The sequence below is a fragment of the Tarenaya hassleriana genome, unplaced genomic scaffold, assembly GCF_000463585.1.
Source record: "Tarenaya hassleriana unplaced genomic scaffold, ASM46358v1 Cleome17, whole genome shotgun sequence".
NCBI classification, from domain to species: domain Eukaryota; kingdom Viridiplantae; phylum Streptophyta; class Magnoliopsida; order Brassicales; family Cleomaceae; genus Tarenaya; species Tarenaya hassleriana.
The window spans coordinates 233307-260444 of record NW_010965122.1 but is presented as its reverse complement, the minus strand read 5'-3'; the positions used below and the strand labels follow the sequence as shown (position 1 = coordinate 260444).

General features: G+C 34.9%; 3 protein-coding genes across 5 annotated transcripts; 1 reads left to right on the top strand and 2 right to left on the bottom strand.

Moving 5' to 3' along the window:
• Positions 1-8427: 8427 nt before the first annotated feature.
• On the bottom strand, positions 8428-10286 carry LOC104809846 (N-alpha-acetyltransferase daf-31-like). Of its 3 annotated transcripts, none has more exons than XM_010535936.1 (3): positions 9917-10286; positions 8959-9278; positions 8428-8674 (listed from the first exon to the last, which is right to left on the bottom strand). In XM_010535936.1, exons 1-2 carry the CDS (start codon positions 10214-10216, stop codon positions 8967-8969), a joined length of 612 nt encoding a protein of 203 aa, XP_010534238.1. In that variant the 5' UTR covers positions 10217-10286; the 3' UTR covers positions 8428-8674; positions 8959-8966. The 3 variants fall into 3 exon arrangements, with proteins under 3 accessions (XP_010534238.1, XP_010534237.1, XP_010534236.1); XM_010535935.1 differs by lacking the exon at positions 8428-8674 and adding an exon at positions 8681-8763 and having other exon boundaries at positions 9917-10285; XM_010535934.1 differs by lacking the exon at positions 8428-8674 and having other exon boundaries at positions 8683-9278; positions 9917-10285.
• A 1602-nt stretch (positions 10287-11888) lies between these two features.
• Positions 11889-14676, top strand: LOC104809845 (zinc finger protein VAR3, chloroplastic). The gene is made up of 8 exons (XM_010535932.2): positions 11889-12278; positions 12368-12485; positions 12674-12987; positions 13334-13435; positions 13582-13692; positions 13807-13923; positions 14124-14222; positions 14464-14676. The coding sequence occupies exons 1-8, from the start codon at positions 11947-11949 to the stop codon at positions 14573-14575; spliced, it is 1305 nt and encodes a 434-aa protein (XP_010534234.1). The 5' UTR covers positions 11889-11946; the 3' UTR covers positions 14576-14676.
• Positions 14677-24631: 9955 nt separating this feature from the next.
• Positions 24632-26526, bottom strand: LOC104809844. The gene is made up of 2 exons (XM_010535931.2): positions 25975-26526; positions 24632-25649 (listed from the first exon to the last, which is right to left on the bottom strand). The coding sequence occupies exons 1-2, from the start codon at positions 26471-26473 to the stop codon at positions 24808-24810; spliced, it is 1341 nt and encodes a 446-aa protein (XP_010534233.1). The 5' UTR covers positions 26474-26526; the 3' UTR covers positions 24632-24807.
• Positions 26527-27138: the final 612 nt, after the last annotated feature.

The window sequence follows — 27138 nt, the reverse complement described above, 5'->3', positions numbered from 1 at the left end:
CCCATTCACCGAGCCGAAAACCACCGAACCTACCGCTCCCATCGCACTCATCACCTCTTCACCTATCATATGGCATCGTCGATTGGGTCACCCGGGCAACTCCGTATTTCAACATTTATTTTCTCATGGTTTTTTTAAGTGTAATAAGCCGGACTTGTCTTCCTCCTGTGAAGCTTGTCATCTCGGCAAAAGTGTTCGACTTCCTTTCTTTCGGTCAAATTCATTGGTTTCCTCTCCTTTTCAAATAATTCATTCGGATGTATGGACCTCACCCATTTCTAGTGTTAGTGGACTACGTTATTACGTTGTATTCCTTGATCACTATACACAATTTCTTTGGATATATCCACTTCGTCGAAAAAGTGATGTTTTCTCTAAATTCCTTCATTTTCATGCATACGTCCAAATACAATTCCATACCAAAATACAATCATTTCAATGTGACAATGGGGACGAATTTGATAATCATGCATTTCACAAATTCTTTGATGAACATGGGATATCGGTTCGTTTCTCTTGCCCCCACACGTCTCAGCAAAATGGCAAAGCCGAAAGAATCCTTCGAACCATTAATAACCTCATCCGAACACTACTTATTCAAGCAAAACTTCCTCCACAATTTTGGGTGGAAGCCTTGCATATGAGTGTTCATCTCCTTAACCTTTTACCTTCGACAGCCATTCAAAAAAAAAGCCCATACACCAAACTTTTTCATAAACCCATTTCACTCTCTCATCTAAAAGTCTTCGGATGTTTGTGCTTTCCAAATCTCCTCTCTACAACACTACACAAACTATCACCGAGATCTACACCATGCATTTTTCTTGGTTATCCTTCCCATCATCAAGATTATAGATGCTTCGATCTCACTTCTCGAAAAATCATCATATCTCGTCATGTCCATTTTGATGAGAACAATTTCCCATTTTCAACTTTCAAACAATCACCACAACCTTCTTATGATTTTCTAGACAAGAAAACAGAAATCAATCCATTTTTTCGACATCTCCGAGAGATGCCCATCGACTCACCGACGATGCCTATTCCCCAACCTACAAGAGTGATCAACCCTTCACCAATCATTTCCGAGACACACTCAAACTCCACCGACCGACCGTTGCCTACACAACCTCAAAATTCCCTCATTCCACATCCAATGAAGACTCGTAGTAAATCTGGAATTTCAAAGAGAAAACAAGTCATCTCTCTCTTAACCGAAGCCATCTCACCTTTACCCAAATCTCATCTCTTTGCACTAAAGAACCATCATTGGCGTCGCACAATGTATGAGGAATACGATGCTCTTATTAAAAATGGGACGTGAGACTTGGTTCTCCGACCCTTCGGGGTTAATGTTGTTCGTTCTATGTGGCTTTTCAGGCATAAGTTTAATGCAGATGGAACTCACGCTCGTTACAAAGCTCGACTCGTTGCAAATGGCAAATCTCAACAACCGGGACTCGACTATGGAGATACATTTAGTCCCGTGGTAAAACCGGCGACAATTCGAGTTGTGCTAAGCATTGCATTATCTCACAATTGGCCAATCCATCAACTCGACGTCAAAAATGCATTTCTCCATGGAAACCTTGAAGAGACGGTTTATATGCATCAACCTCCGGGATTTGCCGATCAAGACAAACCAAATCACGTTTGTCTTCTACGACGTTCACTCTACGGATTGAAACAGGCCCCACGGGCTTGGTTCAACAGATTTGCCGCCTTTGTCCAGCGAATCGGATTCAAACTCAGCAAATGCGACTCGTCCCTCTTTACCATGCACAATGAGATGGGTTCAGCATTTCTCTTGCTTTACGTGGACGATATCATTCTTACAGCGTCCTCTTCAAAGCTTCTCGATGCTGTCATTCAATCTTTGCATGGCGAGTTCTCCATGACCGACCTTGGCTCCTTGCACTACTTCCTTGGAATACAAGCCACCATGAATAAGGATGGGTTGTTCCTATGCCAATCTCAATATGCGGCAGACATACTCCATCGAGCTAACTTGGACTCCTGCAATCCATGCATGACACCTGCCGACACCAAGCCTAAGCTCGCTGCCGAAGTTAGCAAACCTGTCGAAGACCCAACTCTCTACCGTAGTCTCGCCGGTGCTCTCCAATATCTCACATTTGCAAGACCCGACATAGCCTATGCCGTACAACAAATTTGTCTCTTCATGCATGATCCACGAGAAACTCATATGAATGCTTTGAAGCGCATCCTCAGATATGTTCGCGGGACAATGACACACGACATTCAACTACATCGATCATCTCCGACCACTCTAACGGCATACTCAGACGCCGATTGGGCTGGTTGCCCCGATACTCGCCGTTCAACATCGGGGTATTGCGTTTTCCTCGGAGAAAACTTGGTTTCTTGGTCGTCGAAACGACAACACACTATATCCCGATCGAGTGCCGAGGCTGAATATCGAGCCGTCGCAAACGCTGTAGCTGAAACTTGCTGGCTACGCAATCTTCTGTCCGAGCTACACTCACCACTCAAACGATCAACGGTGGTGTTTTGCGACAATGTGAGTGTCGTTTATATGTCGGCGAATCCGGTTCAGCATCAACGGACCAAACATATCGAGATTGACATCCATTTCGTCCGAGAAAAGGTTGCCATAGGCCAAGTACGTGTTCAACATATCCCTTCTTCGTATCAGTATGCTGATATCTTCACCAAAGGTCTGCCGACATCCTTATTCCCCGACTTCCGATCCAGTCTGAGCGTTCGCCACTCTCCCGCTCCGACTGAGGGGGTGTGATAGCGGATATTACGCGATTATATATGTTTGTTACCTTATATATATATATTGACAGATACGCTCATGGATATATATATATATGTGGGAATAATAACACAAGACCCAACAAGGGAATTCTCCTAAGTTTCACATCTAACTCGGTTTTAGACGAGTTTTATTCAACACGTTTAAAAACGAACCAATTCAGAAACTGAACTCATTGTAATGACCTAATTGTAAGTACCCAGATATAATAATTAACAAATATATATCTCTATGTACTTAAGTATAGGGGTGGGCATATATAATATCCGGAAAATCTAAACCGATCTGTTATCCGAACCGTAAATTCAGATATTCGGAGTCTACGGATATTGATTTTAAAATATTTGACGGATGCAGATATCATTGAACGAAATATCCGACCTATCCGATCTGATCCGTATTTTGTAGTAATTCGATTAAATATAGGATAATTTTGTAATTAATTTATACTTATGGGATCATTTTGAAAAACATAAAAAATATACTAGGGTTTTCTCATCAAAAACTCGAATCACTCCGCCTCTTCACTTCCTCTCCTCTTTCGTTGTTGTTCCTCATCATATTTTTTTCACTATTTTTTCGTTTTGTTTCTCTTTCACTACTTTATTTTGATTATCCGATAGATGGATTTGATTTTGCATTAGGACTAGAGCTTATTTTTCTTGGGATTAATATTGTCTTCCAAAAAAGCTGGGCACAATTTCTGTTTTGCAGTTTTATTTATTTTTGTTGTAAAAGTCTGTATAAGTTTTGAAACACTTTCTGTAGCATAATCTTTTATTTTTTATTTCGGTAATTTCTACTTCGTATTTATTGAAAGTTCATGATTAAATAAAACACGTTTTTCCCAGAAAAAGCTTTTTTGGTTCTATGTTTGCATTCTATTTTTTAGAAACAAAACATAACAATTTTTCCTTTGGATAAAACTTGAGAACATAGTTTTATTTTCTACACTATTTTGTGGTCTTTTTTTCGGTAAAGAAGTCTTATTGAAAGGTTTTACAAAATACTCATACAAATATTTAATCTATTTTATTTTCATTTGAACCGCTTTACGATGTTTTATTATGATCTTTAAATTTTGAATTTTATTTGTATTTGAAAAATTATACATTTATTTGTATTCGAGTTTTTTAAAGTTTTATTTTTCATGTTTAACCTATTTTAATCGGATACAAATATTCGTAAATATCCGATATTTTTTCGGATATCCGAAGTTGCGGTATCTGAAATATGCGGATCGGATACAAATAATAAAATTACATATTCGTATAGATCGGATACAGATATAGATATCTAAAAAATACCGGATATTCGATCTGTACCAACTCTTACTTAAGTATATCAACTATACAATTTTAGTTTCTTTAATTTTATATCTAATTACTCATCGGAAGATGAGACTTGAGTTTTTAAGTCAATCATATATAATTAAAATAATCTAAAAATATCTTTAAAAATTATCCCTAAATAAGAACTATCTTTTTCGAGATGGGAGCTTTTTAATATCCAATAAGCATATGAGTTTGATTTTTCTTATACGAGATCCATTGTATTCTTCATGACATCTGGGATTGAATTTTCCGTTCGGTTGAAAATTTTGAATCAAAATAATAATATATAATTAAGTCTAAATTTGTGGATAAAAAATAGATTAGATATGATAATTTTAAAATGAATTTGAAATAAATATAATACAATTTTAAGGAAAAATAATGTTTTTTTAATGAAAATAAGTATTTTAAATTAAATCTGAACCAAAATCAAAATTTTAAAATAATACAAAATGAAATAAAATTGATATAAAATCGAATTGTTATATTATATTTTTATAAGACTAAATAAATTTAAATAATTTTTTAGAAAATCAATGTTTATTTATGACAAATGAACCAAAATTGAATCCAAATAAAATGTGGAATGATCCAATATCTGAAATAAAAATAGAATATATATATATATAAGGAAAAATGATATTTTTCTACTCGAATTTAATCAAATGTGACCTTTTCATATACATATTTTTAATTTGACAAAAAACTAAACTTGAATTCAAAATTTCCCAAATGTCTACACGAATTATTAAAATTAACAGTAATTACATACATAATCATCATTTTTATTAAAAATTTTCGAATTTTGTTAATTAAAGCATTAATTATATAATTACTATAACTACCACACACGTCGGCGCATTAATTAACAGAATCCGAAAATTTTATCGAAAATATTGATTATGTATGTAATTACTGTTAATTTTAACAAATCGTGTAGAGATTTGGAAAATTTTGAATTCAAATTTAGTTTTTTATCAAATTAAAAATACGTGTATGAAAAGGTCACATCTGACTAAATTCGTATAGAAAAATATCATTTTTCCTATATATAATTTCTTTTATAGAACTAAAAGAAATTAAACCGGAAAATAATGAAACCCATATATATTTTATACCCAAGGTTTGCTATTTTGCAATATATGGATCTTGTAAGAGAAAGAGGTTGACATAATGATATCGACAAGGAAGCTCGTACATGAGATAAATTCCAAGAATATTTGGTTGAATAATTTTTTATAACTTTAATAGTTGGAATCTTTATTAAAGTCATGTTAATTTTATGTATTATCCAATGGGACCATACTTATTTAAATTGGATGATCAGTACCAACCTCTGTAATTGGGTTCATATCATGTGCATTCCATGTGTTCAAATTTATTAAAAGATGTAAATTGATGTTTTATAGTATCTAACTGAAATTGTTAAACTTTTAGAAAGAAAATAATATAGAAAAATCAACAAAATTAATTTTTATATTTGAAATTATTAGTTTAGGAATAACCAAATCGCGATATTTACGATTTCACATCGATTGGTGTGGATCCTAATTACACCCATTTTTTTTAATTACCCGAGAACCTCTTGCCTAAAAGTCTCTTTGCCAATAATTTTAACAAACCCACGAATATGCAATTTTCCCCCATAACAATGCTCTTTAGTTATGATAGTTTTTTACCTGATATATTCAATTTTGTATTTTTTCGAGAGTTCCGCACATTTCTATAACAGTAATACTGAAGATATTATATAGTGAATTATCTAAATCATTCAAAATATAATTTTTATATAGAAAATTTGAGTCTTGCTAAACCTCAATCACTACGACACTCTTTATCTGACATAGTCTTCATCGAGTTACCAATATCTTCCTTGATATATCTTTGCAATGACAGTGTTGTCAAGTAAAAGAATATCTTCGTCTGTCACCTAATGAAATCAACACCACTTTGTTGGTTTTTTCCTAGTGCAAGTGGAGGTACAAGTGGATAGGAGTCAATATGGGCACAACCACATACGTAGGAGTAGCACTTTCAAATATTTATGAAATTCATAATATCATTTTTTAGTATTATAATTAAAAATATCATAATTTTAAAATTTTACCATAATAATTTCTGAAATTGATTGAACTCACTGAGGTAATAATCTCTTAGCGAAAAAATCAAAATATTATTTAAATATTAACCAAATTGTTCTCATGTAAAACAGGACCAATTCTATATACATATAGCGCATAATTATTGAACCTCTTTCTTTACAAGAATTTTCATGTAATCAACATTTAAATATTTTGTCGGATTTTTTTCAAAATTGGAAAATCTTACTTTGTCTCCTCAAAACAAAGGGTTTTTCCACAATAATAAAATCAAGAAAATATAAAATAACACAATATAAACTAACGATAGTTTTTCTTAAAATTGTTGGTCATGTTATTTTATATATTTCATATTTCATTTACGATTATTTTTCCAATTTCACTTCGAATTTTGAACTCAATAACTTTCAAAATACATAACCAAATCATGTACACTATATATCATTAGAAAGATAATCTTGATATCTACAAATAGACATAAAAAAAATATACAATTCCGATAACGACACAGAAAGTTATGAATAAAAAAATATTATTATATCAATAGAATCTTCAAAACTTATTAAAAAAATTAATTCGAACCCACGATAAACCGTGTCTCTTTAAAAAAAACTATTCATCTCTCATTATCTATGATTGAACGAAATATAATCTATAAGGATATGACACACATACACTCCGTTACTTTGTCAAACTCAAAAGGCCGATTTGAATTACAAAGAATTTAAAATATATTTTTTCTCCTTGCAGAAGCTTTTTTTTTTTTAAATGTGTTTTGAAAATGAAAACAAAGATGTCTATTTATAGAAAACAAAAACTATATGAAATGTTCGAAAGAGGTCATTAAGAATTAATGGGAAAGTGAGCCAGTGTTGAAAATAGAGAAAGTGATGCTAAAAAAAAAACTTCTCATATGTTCCATTTAATTAAAATAAGAACCCAACAGTTTGAAACTCTTATCTTTGACTTCATAATATATTTTAAAAAAATAGAGGAAAACATTTTGCCCAACATTTGAGTTTTTCATCAAAATTCTGTCACAACAATCACCATTATTCACTTTATCGATATCCTATTATATATTCTAAAATCTTTTTATATATCAAGTATGCGATTATTTTCATCTCCATCGATTATCTCGAATCGAACCTAGGGTGAAATTTTTGGTTTTTAAAATGAGCATGTAAATTACCGCGTTTATTCACTTTAGTTTTTAGTTTTTGAATTTTGTTTTTTTTGTAAATCCAAAAAAGTTGATTTTATGTTGAAAATTGCTTACCAAGTTTTTTTTTATTAAAAAAACTACTTTTGTGAAAATTTGATTGTCAATTTTTTTTTTTAGATTTTAAAAACCCCAAAAGCCTTTTCTATTCAAGGTCTTAGTTATATTAATCAGTTTATATTACGTGTGGCACTTTTATGTCATTTTTTAAAATGTAGTGTTAATGTCTTAATAGGGTGAGTGAGTAACTGTTTTCAACCGTTACATTTAGTGTCCCATATGTATGTGTACTATTATGTTCTCTGTCTTTTTACGTGCAAACTTAGTGAGTGTGCTGTGTATTCAAAGGCTCTTTGAGAGGAATTAATAAGAAACAGCATTTACTCGTGGAGCAGTTTAACACGTCTATGAGGAAATTGGGTACGTCTCCGCCTCCCGCCTCGATCGAATTGGCAAGTCATTTTGGCTTGTTGGCTTGAATCCTAGGAAGATGAGAACTCAGAGAAATACACCGGGCTGTTTGCGTTCTGCGGCATATCTTGATCTAGAGGCTATTTGGACCGAGAGGAATTCAAGAATTCATAACCTATTGCTCAAGGATCTCTCGTTGCTACGTAGACACATCGATAGAGCCTTGAGAACCAAGATGGCGGTGATCCGAAACCTGCCAGTTCTCTCCTTTGGGTATGGGTTTCCAATGCGTGAATATCACCTGTGGTTACACTGCCTCAGATGCTTTGGGGATCAAAAGGGTTTGGACAAATGTTTAGTGGCTCACTCAAACAAGGTGGACATGCACTGGAAAATAATGCAATTCAACAATGACGCTAAAAGGATGTAAACCCAACTTATGGATTTACAAATTACAATCCCTTGATTGAAATGGACGAGAGAGCAAAGGATCTGAGACGGGTCGTACCGGATAAGGTGACCTGCACAAGCATGATCAGCGCAAAGAACAAAACAAAAGGAGTTCGAGAAACCGATAAAGCCATGTCAAGAACCAGTTGGTCTGATGAGTTGATGAATGCAAGTGCAGATCAGAAAACTTTGACACGACACAAATCAGTGACCCGAGACAGCAAGTAAGCTGCAACGAACATAAAGAGCCATAGGTTTTGATTTCACAGAGAGATTGCAGAAATCAAGATTGTTTTGTAATTAAATGAAGTTGTATGCACAACGCGGACACATCTTGCGCCAACTTCCAGTTGTCCTGACATATGACACAAACAATCTTTTATTTTTGGATTCTTGTTCTTCACAACAATATGGATTTTGCAATAGCACATTCATCAGCAAGCCCTAGCAAGAGGAAGGGAAAGGTACAGGATAAACCATGATCAGGTATCTAGTACAAATGGAAAGAAAAAGGATAAGCTTGTCCTGATATTACAGAATGTATTATTGCCACCGGAAATCATACGAAAAGCGAAATAATTGCTTCTCAACAAGCATTAGCATCATGAAACCAAAGGCAACTAACAGAATGTGCATTACCTGTTTGGTCATCCTGTTTTGGCTTCCGACTTTGAACTTGCTTTAGCATCAGCTTTCGAGTCTCCTTTTGCTTGACTAGTTTCTGCAACTTTTGCGTCATTCGAACAACATCCACCGCCATGGTGGTGATGGTGATGATGCCCGTGTTGATGGTTTTGCTTCCCCTTAAGCTGTTTACGCATGTCATAGGCATCCTCCCCGTCTGCGTAATACTTTGCTTCTATATCGTGAATCTTGTACCCCAACGTCTCCGTGTACAGATTGAACGCTGCTCTGTTACTTTTCCTCACATGTAGTGAGACATACTCTGCTTCATGAACCTGACATAGTACTCCAAGAACATGTTAAAACAGTTCGGGTTTGACATGAGAACTATCGACACTAGCTGAGATTCTATTTTCAAGATCTTTAGCATCCATTATCTACTAAGAAAACAACAATTGCATCAACAAGCATAACACAAAAGGCGAGTAATCTAAAAAAGCAAGTTCCTTATACGCTCTGAAGAACTTGAAACTGCTTCAAATGCAATCAACAAATACAAAAATTACCACTGCCCAAGACATGAAAGCAACTTCGACAATTGCATCCTCCATATAAAACCATTTACCATCTGGGCAAGAAAGCAATTCATGACCCTAGCAATAGAATGTCCATCATCTGGGCAACTAAGTCCAAACCCATAACGAAGAGAACAAGAACACACACCGAAATTGACAATCTTCAAAGCTCGGGTTTGCAAACTACTCCAAAACAGAGATTATCCCACAAATTCAATCACATTAAGATTGCTACGTACTGTTATATTCATGGTTTTCACCTTCCACTCAAAGCGAACCACACAAATTCAACAAAATCACGCTCAAAGAGTACGCCCCAACTAACACAATCTTTCGATTCGACCTTGTAGATCACGAACAGGGTAACAGAGAAAAACGAATCGAGAAGGTCCAATAACCTGTTCCATGGCGGCCTGAGCGGCGGTCATGAGCTTGGTGGCCAGACCGAGCTTCCTATGGGTACGAAGCACGGCGAGGGAAGTGATATGGCCATGGCACTCGTTGCTCTCTTCTTCCATCTTCGCCAAGACATAGCCGACGATACGGCCATTGTAGTCCTCGGCGACGTACAAGAGCTGAGGCCATGAGAGGATGTGGTATAGGTAATACTTCATCTGGTAGTTCTCCGGAAGACACATGAGATTGCACGCCTGCATCGCAAGGAGATCGTCCACCGTCGCTCGCCGTATGCACACCATTTCTCACCGGCCGCCTTCTTCGCTGAGGTTTGGGATTAGGGTTTCGATTGTTGAGCTTTTGTCGTTGTGCTGTATCCAAACGCTAAATGGCGATTTAGTTTCAGGTCGAAAATGTAAAAATGCAGAAAAATAGGGATTGATTTTATAAATATGATATTTTAACAAATTAGGTGTCTTAGTGGGATTAACCAAAAACAACTCATCGGAAACTTAGAAAGACATTTGGAATGAGCTACAATCGAGGAGAGTCAAATTTGGTCACATCATCTAATGTTCCCATTAGTTGTCTAATTGTATCTGATTAGATATGAAAACTCTCTTTCCCGTTGACATGCTTTTACTCCTTGTATCTAGGGTGATCATTTCGGGTTTCGGTTTAGGTTCGGTTCGGTTATATTCGGGTTCAGTTATTTCGATTATAGAAAAACTATAACTATTCGGTTTTTACATAAATTTCGGTTCGGTTATTTTTCGATTCGGTTCGGTTTCGGTAAAAAACTTATTTTTTCAAAGAAAATCATCAGTTTTTTCAGTTATTTTTTTTATTCAGTTCGGTTTCGATTTTTTCAGGTTTAAAAAAATCATAACCGTTCGGTTTTGATGTCGGGTTTGGTTCGAGTACGGTTATATCTTATTCGGTTAATAACCGAAATGGTGAGTCTTTATATCCCTCTTATATTTTATTTGTTTTCTATTTAATCGACTAACAATATTTGAATAAGAAATAATGGAAGTTTAATCTCTGTTTTCGTCATCCCAATTTCTTCATTCTCAGCCACCTTATTCTTCTCATTCTCCTTGTAAATTTTATACATCTTTATCCTAAAAACCTATGTAGTATCACAACATCGGATCACGGTAACTACTCATGTTTAATCTATTTCCACCGCAAAACCAAAGAAAATACAAGAAACATATATGTTCTCTCAATTCCTTATCGATCACTTTATTAGAGTCTTGAAAAGTTAATAATAAGAAAGAATTTAAATTTAACGATATTCTTTATATATTATCACAATATGTTATCGGGTTTTGCAGAATTTTCATTGGTAAAATCATTGCATAAATGTGGGTATATAAAATGGTTATGTATATGACCAGAGGATATGAATAATTATATACATTTATATCTAATCACCCGTTAGCCCATTATCAATATCTATCATTACACTTATTCACACATTATCGAATAAATATGTCAATGTGGTATATTTTTAAGCATTTATAATAGGATACCACGTTTTCGTATTTATAAATATCACGTATGATTATGTGTTATATATAAATTTTCGTAAATGTCTACAAAAAAAAAGTAAGATTAAGAGTTTTTCTAAGCTGTAGTTTTTGAAAAAAACTAATTTTTTGTATGATGTGATTATTGTGATCTATCTTAGAGTGATATTGATTACACTGTTAAAATTATATGATGATCATATTAATAGTATTAGTTTTATCGTTTAAAAATTTTATGATAGTTACGTTGGTTTAGTTATATTGTTCATACAAAAAAAAAAAGTTAGAAAAAAAGGTGTTCATATGGGATAAGGGGAATGGGGTATGAATTTGTAATTTTGTAACTCTAGTGGCAAAAATCGGAGGAATATAAAGAATGGGTCAAAATGAGAAATACTCTGAAACATAGGAAATCCAAATCGAAACTCTCGTCTTATGCTTATCCCTTCCTACGCCGGCTAAAACCCTCCTAAAATCTCTCCTCGCCGCCGGAGAAAATGGCAGCCAGCAGAATCTACCTCGTCGGCAATTCCATTATCCAACCTTACAAGCCATTCTTTCGCAACCCTACAATTCGTTTTCCGTCCGTTTCTCTCCGCTTCCGCCGCTTCTGCACCCCGGCGGCCGCCGCCACCGCGGTGGATACGTCTCCATCTCCCCATCCATGGCCTGAGTGGGTAACCTTTATCGACCACTTGAACAGGAAGGGTTATTTCTCCGAAAAACCTGCGGCCGCCGAAAACGGTGGCTCCGATATAGTTTACCGGGAGATGAACTTGCTTAAGGATGCTTGTCTGAGCTTCGCACGCGATCGATACGACCTTCTCAAGTATGCTTTACTGGAATTTCATACGTTCGTCTTCACTGAACGGAAGATTTCGTAGGTTATTCATGTAGTTGGTCCGTATTCTGATGCAGATCATTGTCTTTGAGAGATATACAGGCTCTCGTGGAGCGTGGATGCCCTAATCTATTGCGAAAAGCTGTTAATTCGTCCAAGAGGCTACGAGCCCATGTTCGATTGGACGAAGGAGATGTATGTCTAAGTCTTTATCCTATGTTTGCTTTACTCATTATGATTGAAGTGAATCGAAGTCTGAGCTAATAAGGGTCTTCCTCTCTCTTTCTCTTGAAGCTTTTCCAATATTTATGTATTGAAACTGTAGCAATTATGCAAGTTTTCAACTTGGAGATCTTACAATGGGAAACCCTTTTCTGATTCAGGTCTGTAGTACTTGTGACCTGCGCGACTCGTGTGATAGGGCTTATGTAATATTAAAGGATTCAGGAGATTCTGTTCGTACAGAAGACGTTATGCGTGTGTTATTGTTCAAAGCGCTTGATCCACTCATGATTTCCGGAGAGGAGAGATCTTCAGGTAGAGAACTAGCTGATGAATCGGCAAGGAAACTTCTTCTGGAGTTAGTTGAATTGAGTGAGAAGTCCCCTCACCCTCCTCCCCTCCCAAAACCTGCTTTCAAGGGCTCTCTGTCACGAAAGGAGCGGGCTTTGGAGTTGAACACTGAAAAGAGTACTGAGTAAGTAGCTTCTGTTAAGGGTGAGATATGTCATCGATCTTTATAACTTGGTGGCAAAACCTATTTCCAACGAGAAATTTAACCACTAAGTTCCTTGCACTTTCATAACTTTTGTACCATGTGATTAGCCAAAGGAGCAAACATTCACTGAGTGAAACATCTGGTATATCTCATCTGTTTAGGTTGAGGAGGAGGATATAATAAATTGCTTAGTGTTCTTGACCTCTTTGCAAGTTGAACTACCGAGAAGTTTGCTTCACTTCACTGCAATGACAATTGTTTATTATGAGAAATTAGTGTACCTTCTGATTTGATGTTGTGTTTTGCTACCCCTACTTTGCTCCAGACGGAACTTTGCGGAGAAAGGAGACAACCAAGAGTCCAATGATGCCCCCAACAAAATTTCTGTTGCCTCTGGACCCAAGAGAGGAGATTGGTACTGTCCTAAGTAAGTCTGAAACTGGGCATTACTCAGTAATATTTGACTATTTTTACCCTGATGTTTCTATCGATGAATTTGGTTTACCACTTTGTTTTCTATGAATTTCTGATCCGGCTTCGTCTTTACCCCCTCGCTCTATTTTTTCGCTGTAGATGCAACTTTCTAAACTTTGCCAAAAATGAAGTATGCCGAGACTGCAAGGAAGTCCCTGCCAATCTTTCTGTTTTTGCTAATGTCAAGGAAGGGGACTGGTTATGCCCTGAGTAAGTGTAAAACCATCCGTCCACCCCCAGAAGCTTCAACCTTTACATTATGGTTTCGTCTCTACTTACAGTTAAGATGCATTCTTTACTGGCTATTTCTTGTTGATACCGCAGATGCAAGTTCTTTAACTTTTCAAGAAACGGTCTCTGTGTGAAATGCAAAGCAAAGGGACCGAAGAAAAGCTCCATGGAGAATGCTGAAATGAAGAAAGGAGATTGGAACTGCCCCGGGTAAATTGCCCCCCGTTGTTGTGTGTCTATTTTCTCGCATTGCATTATCTTTTGCATGGTCATTAACCATATTTGCCTTTATCTTTATATTCATTGTGTCCCAAATCTTCTGATAAAGATTGGAAGTTTGTAGCACAACCTTGTCTTTGTATGTTTGCTTTATTTCTCTACACTGATCCTTTCACTTGGTATATTTTTAGGTGTGGATTCATGAACTTCACTAGGAACAAACAGTGTCTACGTTGCCAAGTTCAACGTCCCAAGAGGGATCTAAATCCTGGAGAATGGGAATGTCCCTCGTGCGTCTCTCTCTCTCTCTCTCTCTATATATATATATATATATATATATATATATATATATATATATGAAGCTTTGAAATTGCTCATTTGTGTTCCATTAGCCGGGTTTTCGTCTTTTTTGCAGATGTGACTTTTACTAACTCTCATACAGATATATATATATATATATATATATATATATATGAAGCTTTGAAATTGCTCATTTGTGTTCCATTAGCCGGGTTTTCGTCTTTTTTGCAGATGTGACTTCTTGAACTATAGGAGAAACACTGTGTGCAAGAAATGCAACTGCAAACGCCCCCAAGAAGCAACACCTGGCTACGAAGAGCATTCGTGGAGAAGGCCCTCCTAACTTTGGATTTTATCATCCTTTTGTTATTCAGTGTTATGATATCCACCAAGATATTCTCTCGTTGGCCATTGATGAAGTCAAATTCGCCTGTTTTTGAGGTACTTGGGGCCTGATCACTAGAAACGTAATTATCAGCAAACGTGGCGATTGCGATTTCTGTCGATTGTGGACAACGGGAAGAGTGACGGGTGTAATCGCAATCGCCCATTATCAAAACAAAACGTTAATATTCTAATCGCGTAAATAATCAAAATACCTTCAATTTTATAACATATATATATATATACATACAATACGTGTGTATATACATGTTACATATACATAGTATATATATATGCATAAAAATGTAAGTACATATATGCATATACATAAATGTACATACATATATACACACATATATATACATAAATATACACATGCATATATACATACACATTCGAACACACATCAATACAAATATATACATAGCTAAACCTACTTAGATTCAATTTACTTTTGTTCTTCATTGAGTTGGGACATTTTAAGTAATTTTAAATTTAAAATGACTTTAATTGTCGATTATATTTTAATGGCGGCCTTATAATTTTGATAATTTCAATTTTGTCCTTCAATATAATAATTATATTTTATTATTATTTTATTCATAAGATTTTAATTTATTTTCGAAAAAACTTAATATCTCCTTTATTCTTTTTAATGTTTCTTCCAAAAAAGGAAGTCATGATCTTTCATAATTATCTTTTGATGAGCGTTTTCAAGTATTCAACTTTTATGTCTTTTATTGTAATCAATTTATTTAATTATGTAATTATATTATTAATTTGTTCTTTTTCTATTGTACGTTGCATCCCTCTTATACTACTTTCTGTTTCTAAATATCGTATTTGTGTGTTTAATAATTCAATATTTTTCTTATATATTTTTTTTCATTTTATTCGTTAGGATTTTCTATGATATCTCTTTTAATTTCTCTTATTGCATAAAATATCGAGCTAATAATTTTTATTCTTCGATTTTCTTCATTAAGTTCATGTCGTTCAATTGTTCCGTTCGTTCTCTAAATATACTTTCTATTGTCTCAACTAACAATTGTTCAAGATGATCAAGACATGGTAAACTTTCAAGATTTAATAGGGATAGTTTTTCGATAAAATCTTCGTTGAATTTCATTTTGTAAGGTTGTTGATTTGTGATATTGTTTTTCGTAATTTAGAGTAGTCTTCCTGGTTTTCTTCCGATTGCTCAGTGTTGAATAATAAAAATGGTGATTCCTGTATTCTTAATCTTGGATTAAGTCGTAACAACGATTTACGTCCTGGTTCTATTGTTGTTAATGGTCTTTTTAAATAAATTACTGGTTTAAATAAATCATCTATTTCTATAATATCTTTGTTTCTAAAATTTAAACTGTGATGACTATTTGTTAATGCGTAGTTAATCTGATAGGTTATAGAAATAGGGTGATTTCCTTTTTTCTATGAAATCTGTTCTATCTAGTTTGTATTGGATAACTATAGAATTATCCAAACCTTTATCTTTTAATGATAATCCAAATTGTATATTAATGTTAAATTTAATTTTCTCTGAAGAAAGATTTCATTTTCCTTCAGCTATAATACTTTCTTTATAATTGGTTAATCTGTCATCTCTAATTTGAAAGGTAATCGGGGCGTCGATACCTTCTTTGAATATTGATTTTATAATTATTTGATTAGTACTACAGTGTATGTAAGCTATTTATTTTCTTTGTTTTTCGGGATAATTTCTTAGTCGTTCTAACATTTGTTCTTTGTTAATAATTAGTAGAATGAGTTCTCCTATAGTTTGTTCAATTGGTACTGGTGTTGCTCCTACCATGGTTCCGAACTTTATTATGTTTGTTCTTGATAATTGTTTCTTTATTTTTCCTAGTATAGTTTGTTCGAAGTTTTCATCTTTTTGAAGATCAAAACTTATTTTTCTTATTTTGTTTATGTCTATAATTCCATCAAAGAAATATTCTTCATTTGATTGTATAAAATTATCAAATGCAGAAGTTGATACCATACCTGATTTGTTTATGTAGATAATAATCCCTGTCGGTTGGTGTTGGTGATGATCGTTTTCTCGTTGGTGATCTGGAGATCTGATCGGCTTTTTGGTCTTGTTCAGGGATAGTGTTTAGTTCCAGAATTCTGGAATAATTGATTTGTGATTCAAAAGAATTTGTTCAAGGTCTCCAAAAGATGGAAATCTTCAAGCCAATCTTTTAAGAGATATTTTTCAGAGAGAGTTCTGAAACAAGTAGGTTTATTTCACTCTGAGTTCTCCAAACGGGGAGACCTCATATTTATACAACTTTGGAACCCTATCGGTTAGGATAAGAATCTCAAACCGGGGCCCAACTTAGACACATGACACTATAATTGCACAATAGAGTTTACAGAGACAAGGTTTCTGATAACCTTATCTTTTATTGGGTCCGAAATATTACATCAACTAGTCACATGGCCTTTTGTTCACATGTCTTCAGATTTTTCAGATGGTGGTTGGCTGTTCCTTTTCATCTTGTCCTTTAGTTCCTTGCAGATAGTGCATTTGTGGTCGTCATATCTCATCAGGAAGCTACAGAGCTGTTCCTTGATGGATTCTTCTAATCCTGCGAATTTTCTTTCTAAGTGATAGAAGTCTAATTCAAAGTCTGCTACTGCTTGCATTTCTTCCTTCGAAATTGTATCCTTGTTGTAGGTGATCATCAAAACGTTGTTGCTAGCATAATTCACCTTGATCTCTAAGTCTGCAAGGATCTTTCTTGACGCCTTAAAAACTTCAAGTAATGAATGAGCTTCCAAATCATCTGGGATTTCATAATCTGATGCATCATCTCTTGATGGCAATTCTCCATTCGCTACTCCAAGATGTATTATAGCCTGTGACTGTATGATCTTGTCTCGTCCGAAGATCGGGACTGAACTTTTAATATTCTTAAAAATAGTCATTTTCTTCGTGAATCGCTCGAAATAATTCCTGATGATTGGCTTCATTTTTCTTGAAAATTCTTCGAATATTTTCATCGAATCAGTATAAATACTGTCGACTAATCCATGTTTAAGATAATCAAAGGTCATTAATGGGTTGGCTTCTCCAATGAAGATAGCTTTTGGTCCGACTCTGGTCATTTTTGGGTAAAAACCCATGGTGGTGTGTTTTTCCTTGTAGTCCACTAGGGATGTTCAGTAGGACTGGTATTTTTCGAGGGTGACTTGTTTCATGGCTTCTTTTTCTTGTCTGGTTGGTATTTAGGCTATTATTGGTATTCTCATTGAGGATAGTTGGGCCTTTGGTTCAATTGGTTGCTTTTGGGCCATGGTTTTGTATGATTCATTGAGGGCTTTTTGGGCCTCTTCTTTGGTCTGGAAAGCTCGGTATGAAACCTTCTTTCCTATGGTATGTTGCAAAATAATCACATAGTTCATGTATATTCCTCTGAATGGTCCATTGAAGATAGCATATCATTTGTCCGATTTTTCTTCCACTTTGATGTCAGTAGGAAGTGTTACCTTTTCTGATTCTTTTTCTGATTCTTTTTCTGATTCTTTTTCTTGTTCTTGTTTTTGATCTTCTACTGGTGTTCCACCAGGTTCTTTTATGATGATATTCAAAGATTTGATCAACTCATCCTTCTCCTCAAAGAGTTTTGAGATATTTTCTTGAACTGTTTTGATTTGTGTGTCTTTCTGACTGATCTGATTCTGAATTGTCTTGATTATTTCTTCAATTCTCTTGTTAGAGTGTCTGCAAAACAATTATTTGCAGATTTAATATATTTAATATATGGTTCAAATTGATGTAATTCTAATTGCCATCGAATTAATCGTCCTTTTTGGAATTCCGGTTGAATTTTATATCTCTAGAATCCTGTTACGTATTGTGAATCAGTTCTTAATTCGAACCGTGTTTGTAATAAGTCAATTTTCCATTTCTTTAGAGCTCGAAGACAAGCAAGTGTTTCGAGTTCATGAATTGGATAATTCATCTCGGTTTTTGAAAATGTTCCTGAAATATATTTGCATAACATTGTATTTTGTTTTTCAGTTTTTAGGACTTCATTATTATCGTTACGATCGTATTGGTCAAGATGAAGTAATTCTCTTCCATCTTTTATTGCTAACATGCATCATGCCCAAACTTCTTTAGATACATTTGTCTCAATGATCAGAAAGTCTTTGGTCGTTGGATTGTATAATTTTGGTAATATCTTTATATTTTCTTTTATATATTTTACTAAATTTGTATCTTGGTTAGACCAAGACCATGATACTTTATCCGATATTTTCTTTTGTAATTGTTTTCGTTTCTTTGCTAGGGATTTGAGAAATCCTTGTTCAGAAACATAATTAAGGCACCCAAGGAACCTTTGTATTTGTTTTCTGTCTGTTAATTCGTTAGGAAATTGTTGTATTTTTTCATGTACATTATTTGTTAGTTCAATTTCTCCGTTGTTATTTATTTTTAATCCAAGATATTCAATTTCTTGTTGTACTAGTTTTGATTTCTTTTTAGAAATAATTAATCATTTTTCTTTGCATCGCTCTAGAACGGTGATTAATTTTTCAGTGTGTTCTGATTGTGATCCGTTTGTAAATATTATGATATCATCAATATATGCTAGACAATATTCTTCTAATCCACAGAGATTTCTATCCATGAATTGTTGATATATTGCTGGTGCTTGTTTTAATCCAAATGGAAGAACATTCCATTCATAATGTTTTTGTGGAGGGCATGAAAATGCCGTTAATGGTTTTGTTTGTTCTGACAATCGAAGTTGCCAGTATCCTGATTTAGCATCTAGACTGCTAAACCAGTTTTTTTCTTTTATTCTTTCAAGAATATAATCATTTCTTGGTAATTTATAACTATTTCCAACAGTTTCTTCATTTAGTTTTTTATAGTTTATTACCACTCTTCTTTTTCCTCATTTTATTTCATTTTACGTAGAAAGGTGGGGCCAAGTGTGGACTTGTGCTTGTTGGATAATCTACGGGTTCCTAGCATTCGATCATATCGATCTAGGGTTTGGTTTACTAAGTTTCATGCAGCAGAAGAAAGATCTAAACCTAGTCAAGCGTCACGCGCAACCAAACTTGCAAAACCCGAAAGATCGTGTATATCACCGAGGGAATCGTTACTTACCTCGTTCTCAATGAAACTTGAAGTTAAGTTCGATCCGGGGCCTGTTCTAAACCACCTAGGACTGAAGTTACAGTCCCTCTACACGTATCCACACCGACGGGAAGGATTCCAAACGATTTGGAACGAATCTGCTAGGATTAGTGAAGAAAATGGTAACTCAAGAGACGAGATCCAATCCCGGGACAATAGAAATCGAAGAGAACATGTTCTCTAGGGTTCTAGGATGTTTCTCTGAGTTTTAGGGCGGCCTTAATTAAGTTTGAACGAAATCCCAAACTTAAATAAGCTTAGAAAACCCTAAATCCGAATTTTGGAAAATTTCGAGATCCCGGTCCGGCAGACCAAGCTTAGTCCGAGCCCTTCGGACAGCCTGACTTGAAGGCTTTGTCCGGCTGACCAAGTTTTGGTCAGCTCCGGACCAAGTTCCTTTTTCGTCAGCTCAGTCCGACTCACGTTTTCTCGGTCCGCCTGACCCAGGGTCTAGTCTGGGGCTGACCAACTCTTGGTCAGCCGGACCAGACCTGGATAGAAAACCTCGGACCGAGCTTCCGGACCACCTGGACTGACCAAACTTGGTCCGGGGCTGACCAAACTTGGTCAGCTCTAGACCAACACACTGAAAACTCTTTTTCATGCTCGTTTCGGTCAAATCTCGTTTCCATTCTTCGGATTCTTCACGTATAAGTCTATCCCTAGTGGTATGTGACCCTGTAGGCTCATTCTAAGTGGTAGTGACTTTGGGAACCTTTCCCGAACCACAAGTCATGGTTAGCTTCTAGCAAGATGCCATGACCACCCACTTAGAATTGAGTTAGAGGTGATCTAACCAAGTCATTAACCGCTCAAATTCTGATCCTTTGTCTCACGATATCATAAGTTGAACAAGGGCATGGTTTGAGCCACCCTTCAAGTTCAACCGCTTTCTCGTCTTGGCAAATCGACTAATAAAATAGATACAACTTCATCTATAGCGTGGTCACGCGTTTTTCATAGTCCGACTTCCACGGGAGGGCCCAACGATATCTCTCCTGGTAAGGAGGTGACAAGTCTCATATTGCAGGTCTACTATCTCCATATGATTCGTGAACGTATCTGATCAACGCCGTTATAATCATCCGGTTAAAGACGACGTTTGACGCAGTCAAGACACGCCACTTCTCATATCAGATACTCCAGACATCTCAGGTCTGATGATCCAAGAACGAACCGATGTATGAGATTCAAGTCATGACTCTGTCCATGTGACAATCTCATGCGGGTCATCCAGTCACTCGTTCACAACGAGTACCCATGATTGTGATAAGCATCCAATGCATCGATCACACCTCATGCTAGTCTTAATTATTCATTGTTCCCACAACGATAACTGACTAAGGAGTTTAGAATCATTCTCTAATGATTCAAGGATGTCGAAATACAACAAACATGCCGATCGTATAATGGGCAAAGTAATGCATCCATAAATCAGTGAATCAATACAAAGTCAAATGTCATATCACGGATCATCCTAGAACATTACAACCAACAATGCTTTCTCGTATAATACCTTTATCTAATAGTTCTTTGTATTCTTTGGTGAATTCTTCCACATCTCTGTGGGTATATTGCATTTTATTTGCTACATTGATTTCATCTTCGGTGTTTTTTAGTTTTATTACTATTAGCTCTTCATTTGTATTTTTTATATCTAACGGATTATCGCTACATATTTCATCAAGCTTTTGTTCAATATGAGTCATACTTATAAATGTTAGTCTGTTTTTTAAATCTTCTATAATAGATTTTATTATTTCATTTTTTGTTATTATTTTTGTTGTAACTAATTCTGATTTTTGGTTTTCTATTTTAGGTGCTTTCAAGCTGACCATTTTTATTCTTTGCATAAATGATTGATATAATTTTAGAAAATTATTTCCTATAATTATATCTAATCCAGAATCATGTTGATATATTGTTTTTGCTGGAAATATTTTAGTCTCAATAATTATTGATACGTGTTGTGCCACATACCAGATTTCATGGGCTGATTTATCAGCCACAACTACCCGTAGTGGTTTTTCTAATCGTACCCATTTTTTGATGATATTTCTTTTAGCAAAACATAGAGTTGCTTCGGTGTCTATGTATGCTAATAGTTTTTTATTTTTAATAGTTATTTGTATAAATGTTGCATTAGGGTTTCCTGATTTTAGTATTTTTCTATTCATTTTCTGAATCGGATGATTCAGTAGTATATGCATATATTTCGATATCACAGTCGAACTCTGAATCTGATTCGATTGGTTCAAAGCCCATATCGTATGGTATTCGTAATATTTCTGTTTCTTTTTTCTTTCTCTTTTTAGGACATTCATTTGCATAATGTCCTTCTTCTTGGCATAGCCAACATTTGCAATTCTTTTTCTTAGAAGGACAGTATGTGTCCTCCTTACCATAGTTTTTCTTTTTTGTATTGTTTTCTATTTCTGAAATATTTTTATGGTATATATTTTTGTTTTCTGTATTTTTTATATGAGATTTTTTTCATTTCTTTTTCTTATGTTTTTGGCGAATAGGTTCACAACCATATTTGCCTATTTGTCCTGGTATTGCTCCACAACATAATTTATCAATTTTTGCTTCCTCCCAGAGTATTGGGGGTTTGTTCTTCATTTACTTTATTCTAAAATATAGTTTTTATTTCTTCTGATATTGATAAAGGTAATTTATCAAAGAATAACTCTCCGACTACTATTTTCTTATCTGTTGCAATTGATAGTAATGATCTCTGAATTCACAAATAAATGCTTCAAGATAGCACATATTGCAAATTCTAAGATTTACTATTTTCCATAATGCAACTTCTGATATTAGTGTTTCTCTTAGTTGTGCGTTAGAAGTTCTCCCAAGAAATTCTTCCCCTATTATGTCGATTAGTCTAACAAATGTTTCCCATGCAGTTGATCTTGGAATTTTTTCTGCTTTTATTCCTGATGATAATCCTCTTAAGTAGTTATACACTATTCCTGTTGTTTTATGTTCTAAATAACTTAACATTTCGTGAGGGTGTAGTTCTCTTAATTCCTTCTTAATTTGTATTAGTAAATTTGTACGATTTTCCAATCTTCTAATGTTCCGATTGGATTAATTTCACAATCTAAATTTAAAATTTCTGAAGATTTTATATTAAATGTATCATATTTTAGAATATATCCAAAAGGGACTTTTCTCCAATTGTTTTCCTTCGGAATATATTGGTTTTGATATAATTCGTATTCATGATCTTTGTATCATTGATATTCATCATGTGTTCGTTTTTTAGGTAATGTATTATTATTACTGTTATCTCCCCTTTCTAGTTCAGATTTAACTAGGAAAGGATTATCATATGGACTTTCGTAGGGATTTTCATCACTACTATAGTCTAAGACAATTTTTTCAGTTTCATCAGGTTGTTTTTCTTCGGGTATATTAAGAGCAGCTAATAATGTTGATAATTTTTCTATCTGATCATCTAATCCTTCCATTATATTTTTGGTGGTGATATAATTCGAAGATTAGTTTGATCGATAATAATTAATTCTTTTGTTTCTTTCTTAGAATAACTTTATAAATATTTTATAGTGATATATCTGTTTTGATTAAGTCGTTCGATTATTTCTTGTAACTGTTCTATTATTTCTAATATTTTTGATTTTTCATCTTCGTCTGGATCTATTATTTCTTTTCCTTTATTTTTTGTAATAATATTTTTTATTAATTCTTTTACTTCGTTAAGTTCTTTTATTATTTGAATTTTTCTGTTATTATAACTGTAATTATTTGTTGTTGTGAGTATTTCTGTTATATTTAGTAATAATTCTTTTAATTCGATAGTTGTTTCTCTAATTAATTTTTCTATAGTTTCCTTTATAGTTTCTGTCATCCTATTATTGTTTTAATGTATTCTTTTAATTCTTCAAAGTTCAGACTGTTGTTTCATTTCTTTAATACTTTTTTCTTGTAGATATATTATTTCTTCTAATTTTTTATTTATATCATTTATATTTTTAGTTTCATCTTGTTTCTCATGGTTCTGTTAGAATATTTTTATTAATCTTTATAGTTGATTTTCTAAATCTGATTTTATATTTTCAATGTTTTTTTTAATTCTTCGTGATTTTCTGGATTTTGATGTATGATTCCATAAGAAATCATTTCAACAATATTATTTAAGGTAAAACTTATTTTCTTTATTTTATTTCCGAGATTATGATTAGTATCATCATCAAAGATGATATCAATATAACATCGACTTTGATTATGAAGACTTTTTGGTATTGTTATCACCTTTCCTTTATAAGAAAATCCGGGATAACACTCGTCTTCGTTCGTTAATATTAATGGTAATCCTTTTGAAAAATCAATTTTTTCGTTATCCATAATCGTTGCTTTGCTCTGATACCAAATGTAAATCAAATGTAATTCGTGCGGATTTTGTCAGTTTAAAATTTTAGTTAGACTGGTTAAACTGGTCATACCTTTTCAAACTAGTCATACCAAGAAAATTTGGTCATACTAGTTGTTTTGGTTTTATCGTAATTTTTTCAAAAATGTTGGATTTTTGGGAAATCCTATACATTCAAAGGTTATGCTTGTTGCTATTTTCATTTCCAAGGTTATTTTTGTTATTTTGCCCATTGAGTTCCCAAGTTTCAATAACAGGAAGAATGTGTATCAGTATCCAAAAATTATGGCACTTACATGCAAAAGAAATGTAAACCGGTATTATTTGTGTGATTTTTTTTAACAAGCTTGGATGTGTTCTTTGTTCTTGAAGAACATGGATTCTCCCTCTTTTTTTTTTGTAAATTCTATTAATTCAAATGATGGTTACCCGTCAATCTGAATTGCACTAAAGACAAATAAAACGAGACAACATTTCATATGTCATCTGAAGTTTGATGCAATTTGCAGACAAGTGAAGTTACAACATGCTTTCTCATGACTTTAGAGAGATGCTGAAACAAAAAGATGTTGCTTTTACTTGTTAACCACTTACCTAACGTATATGCACGCAAAAACTACCATTTCATCAACTAATCTTCCATCTTCAGCTTCCTTCTTGCTTCTTCATCCACCGAACCAGGCGTCTTGAGACATGGCTTTAGCGGTGGGCCTTCGTCTTGTGCCGCGTTGACTGCGTCTCTTTCGGAGCTATGCTCGAAAAGGTCAAACCTGTAAACAACCTTAGACTGACCGAATGAAATCTTTTCACTTCGGGCATACTTGTAAGCCATCACTGCATCTATGCTCCTAAAGAATGCTACCTTCCCAATCCTTCTACACTTGTCTACATATGTTTTTGAGGCATCTATTTTCCCAAACACGCTGAATCTCTTTACCAGACTGGCTTCTGATGGGATATCTTCCCGGTTTCCCAAGAACTTCATCCGCAAACACCTTGGATCAGCAATCCGCATGGCTTTCGACGTCTGTTGATTCTTCAAGGGTTTATCAAAAGATGCCTTTTTCTGTTTCTTGAATCTATCTGCTGATGTTGATTTTAGGCTCTCTTTCCTCTTCGTCTTGTCGGATTTGACATTACCATGATTCCCCGTCTGGTCTACATGAGTTGTTGTCGCAATGTCCTGCTTTGCCAACGGACGCAGGGATTTGCAAGGTTTCACTGAGATGCTAGATCCAGAGTTAGCACGAGGGTTCCTCAGATTCCATGAGCAAATCTCATCTACAACAAGCTGTCCCTCGTGTGAAGGATGATACCTTCCACCACTCAAATATTTATGATTTCCTGTGCCTGACCCTGAGCCTGCCGTCTTCGAACATACAGGATCTACGCCAAGACAATCATCCTCTTCGTTTGATGGGTCAGGACATGATTCTGATTCTTCAGGATGACCCATTCGCTCTCGCTCAGCACCTGACCAGAGGATATTCGTATGGATAGGGCATGAGCAAAAGTTTTCCCATCAAAGTAACATATGGGTCATTCAAGGAAAGCAATGAAAATGTGACAGCCTGCACTGAAGACATTGAAACAATTGCGAAGAGGGAGACAAAGATTTAACATTTGGCTGCCCTTTCTCTTCATCTAGGACTGATCAAACCAAACAGTATGCAAAATTTGCGCCAACCAACTGAGTTTCTTTCCCGATCAAAGTACACAAAACTAGAAAGACGGCCAACACCAAGCAAATCCAGAAGACGAAAAGGATCGATTGAGAAGACGATGCATCGGTACTTACTTGATCTAATTTCCTCGTGGAGAGCCTCGGATTGCTCGAAATCGACGGTATAACGCCGAAAACTAAGGATTTGGGCGGTCGAACGATTCGCGTCGGCTAAACCTTCGAGAGGCACCGAGAATGAAATGGCGATTTCCCGAACAAACCCAAGAGCCATTTCCGAACTGAGCGAAGACCAAAGGATGGAAGATTCTCTGTCCAAGTACGGAGAAGTGATTGGAGGTTGGCAAGGACACCAGAGGCCGTACGAGACACTCCAAAAGTGAGCTCTCAGGGCTCGGTTCACGATCCGGCGGCGAAGCCCACTCGAACTCAAGATTCGGGTTCCGAAATCGTGCTCGAAGCGACGGAGAAAAGGAGCGGGAAAGTAGCGGGGTTCCTTGAGGCCGAGGAGCGATACCAGAACTCCGAACGATTCAGATGGATCTTCGATCCGAGCCGGAATCCATGAATCTCGATAGTTGATGTTCGCCCACACTAGCTCCCCTTTCTTCCACATTCCCCCCTGAGATTCAGGTTCTCTTCCCGACACCACTTCTGGATAACCCAATCCAATTAATCCAAAACCATATGGATAATCCAAAACCATATGGATTTTACAATTTTTGGGGTTGGTTTAATCCAAAACCATATGGATTTTATAATTTTTGGGGTTGGTTTAACCCAACCCAATAAAAATACACTAAAATTTAAATGGGTTGGACTAACCCAACAAACCTCACTAAACCCATCAAACCCAATTAATAAATTAAACAATAATTAATTTATTATCTAAATCATAATATTTTTACAAAAATTCTATTAAATCAAATTTAATTCGTTTCTATTCGGATATATTCGTTCGATTTGACGGATCAAATTCGATTCTATTTGATTCGTTTCGATCCGTTTCGAATCTTGAAATTCTACTCGTTTCGATTCAACTCGATTTGTCTGTTTCGAATTGACCATTTTTATTCGAATCAATCTTTTTAATAAAATTCACATTCTATACGAAATTTTTGGCTTTTCCCAAATTTTTATGTATTATTTGGGTTGGATTTTTTATTTTTGAATAAATCTTGTATATTTGATTTTATACCGAAATCGGTTATATATTATTTGGTTTGAATAATTCAATTTTTATTTTATTAATAGAATAAGAAAAAATATTTATTAATTAAG

Coding starts and splice junctions, on each gene's coding strand:
- LOC104809846 (XM_010535936.1), bottom strand. CDS start 10,216: ATGGTGTGCATACGGCGAGCGACGGTGGACGATCTCCTTGCGATGCAG. Junction 9,279..9,916: donor CTCAGGCCGCCATGGAACAG/GTTATTGGACCT, acceptor GTACTATGTCAG/GTTCATGAAGCAGAGTATGT.
- LOC104809845 (XM_010535932.2), top strand. CDS start 11,947: ATGGCAGCCAGCAGAATCTACCTCGTCGGCAATTCCATTATCCAACCT. Junction 13,693..13,806: donor GGGGACTGGTTATGCCCTGA/GTAAGTGTAAAA, acceptor TTGATACCGCAG/ATGCAAGTTCTTTAACTTTT. Junction 13,924..14,123: donor GGAGATTGGAACTGCCCCGG/GTAAATTGCCCC, acceptor GTATATTTTTAG/GTGTGGATTCATGAACTTCA.
- LOC104809844 (XM_010535931.2), bottom strand. CDS start 26,473: ATGTGGAAGAAAGGGGAGCTAGTGTGGGCGAACATCAACTATCGAGAT. Junction 25,650..25,974: donor CCACGAGGAAATTAGATCAA/GTAAGTACCGAT, acceptor TCCTCTGGTCAG/GTGCTGAGCGAGAGCGAATG.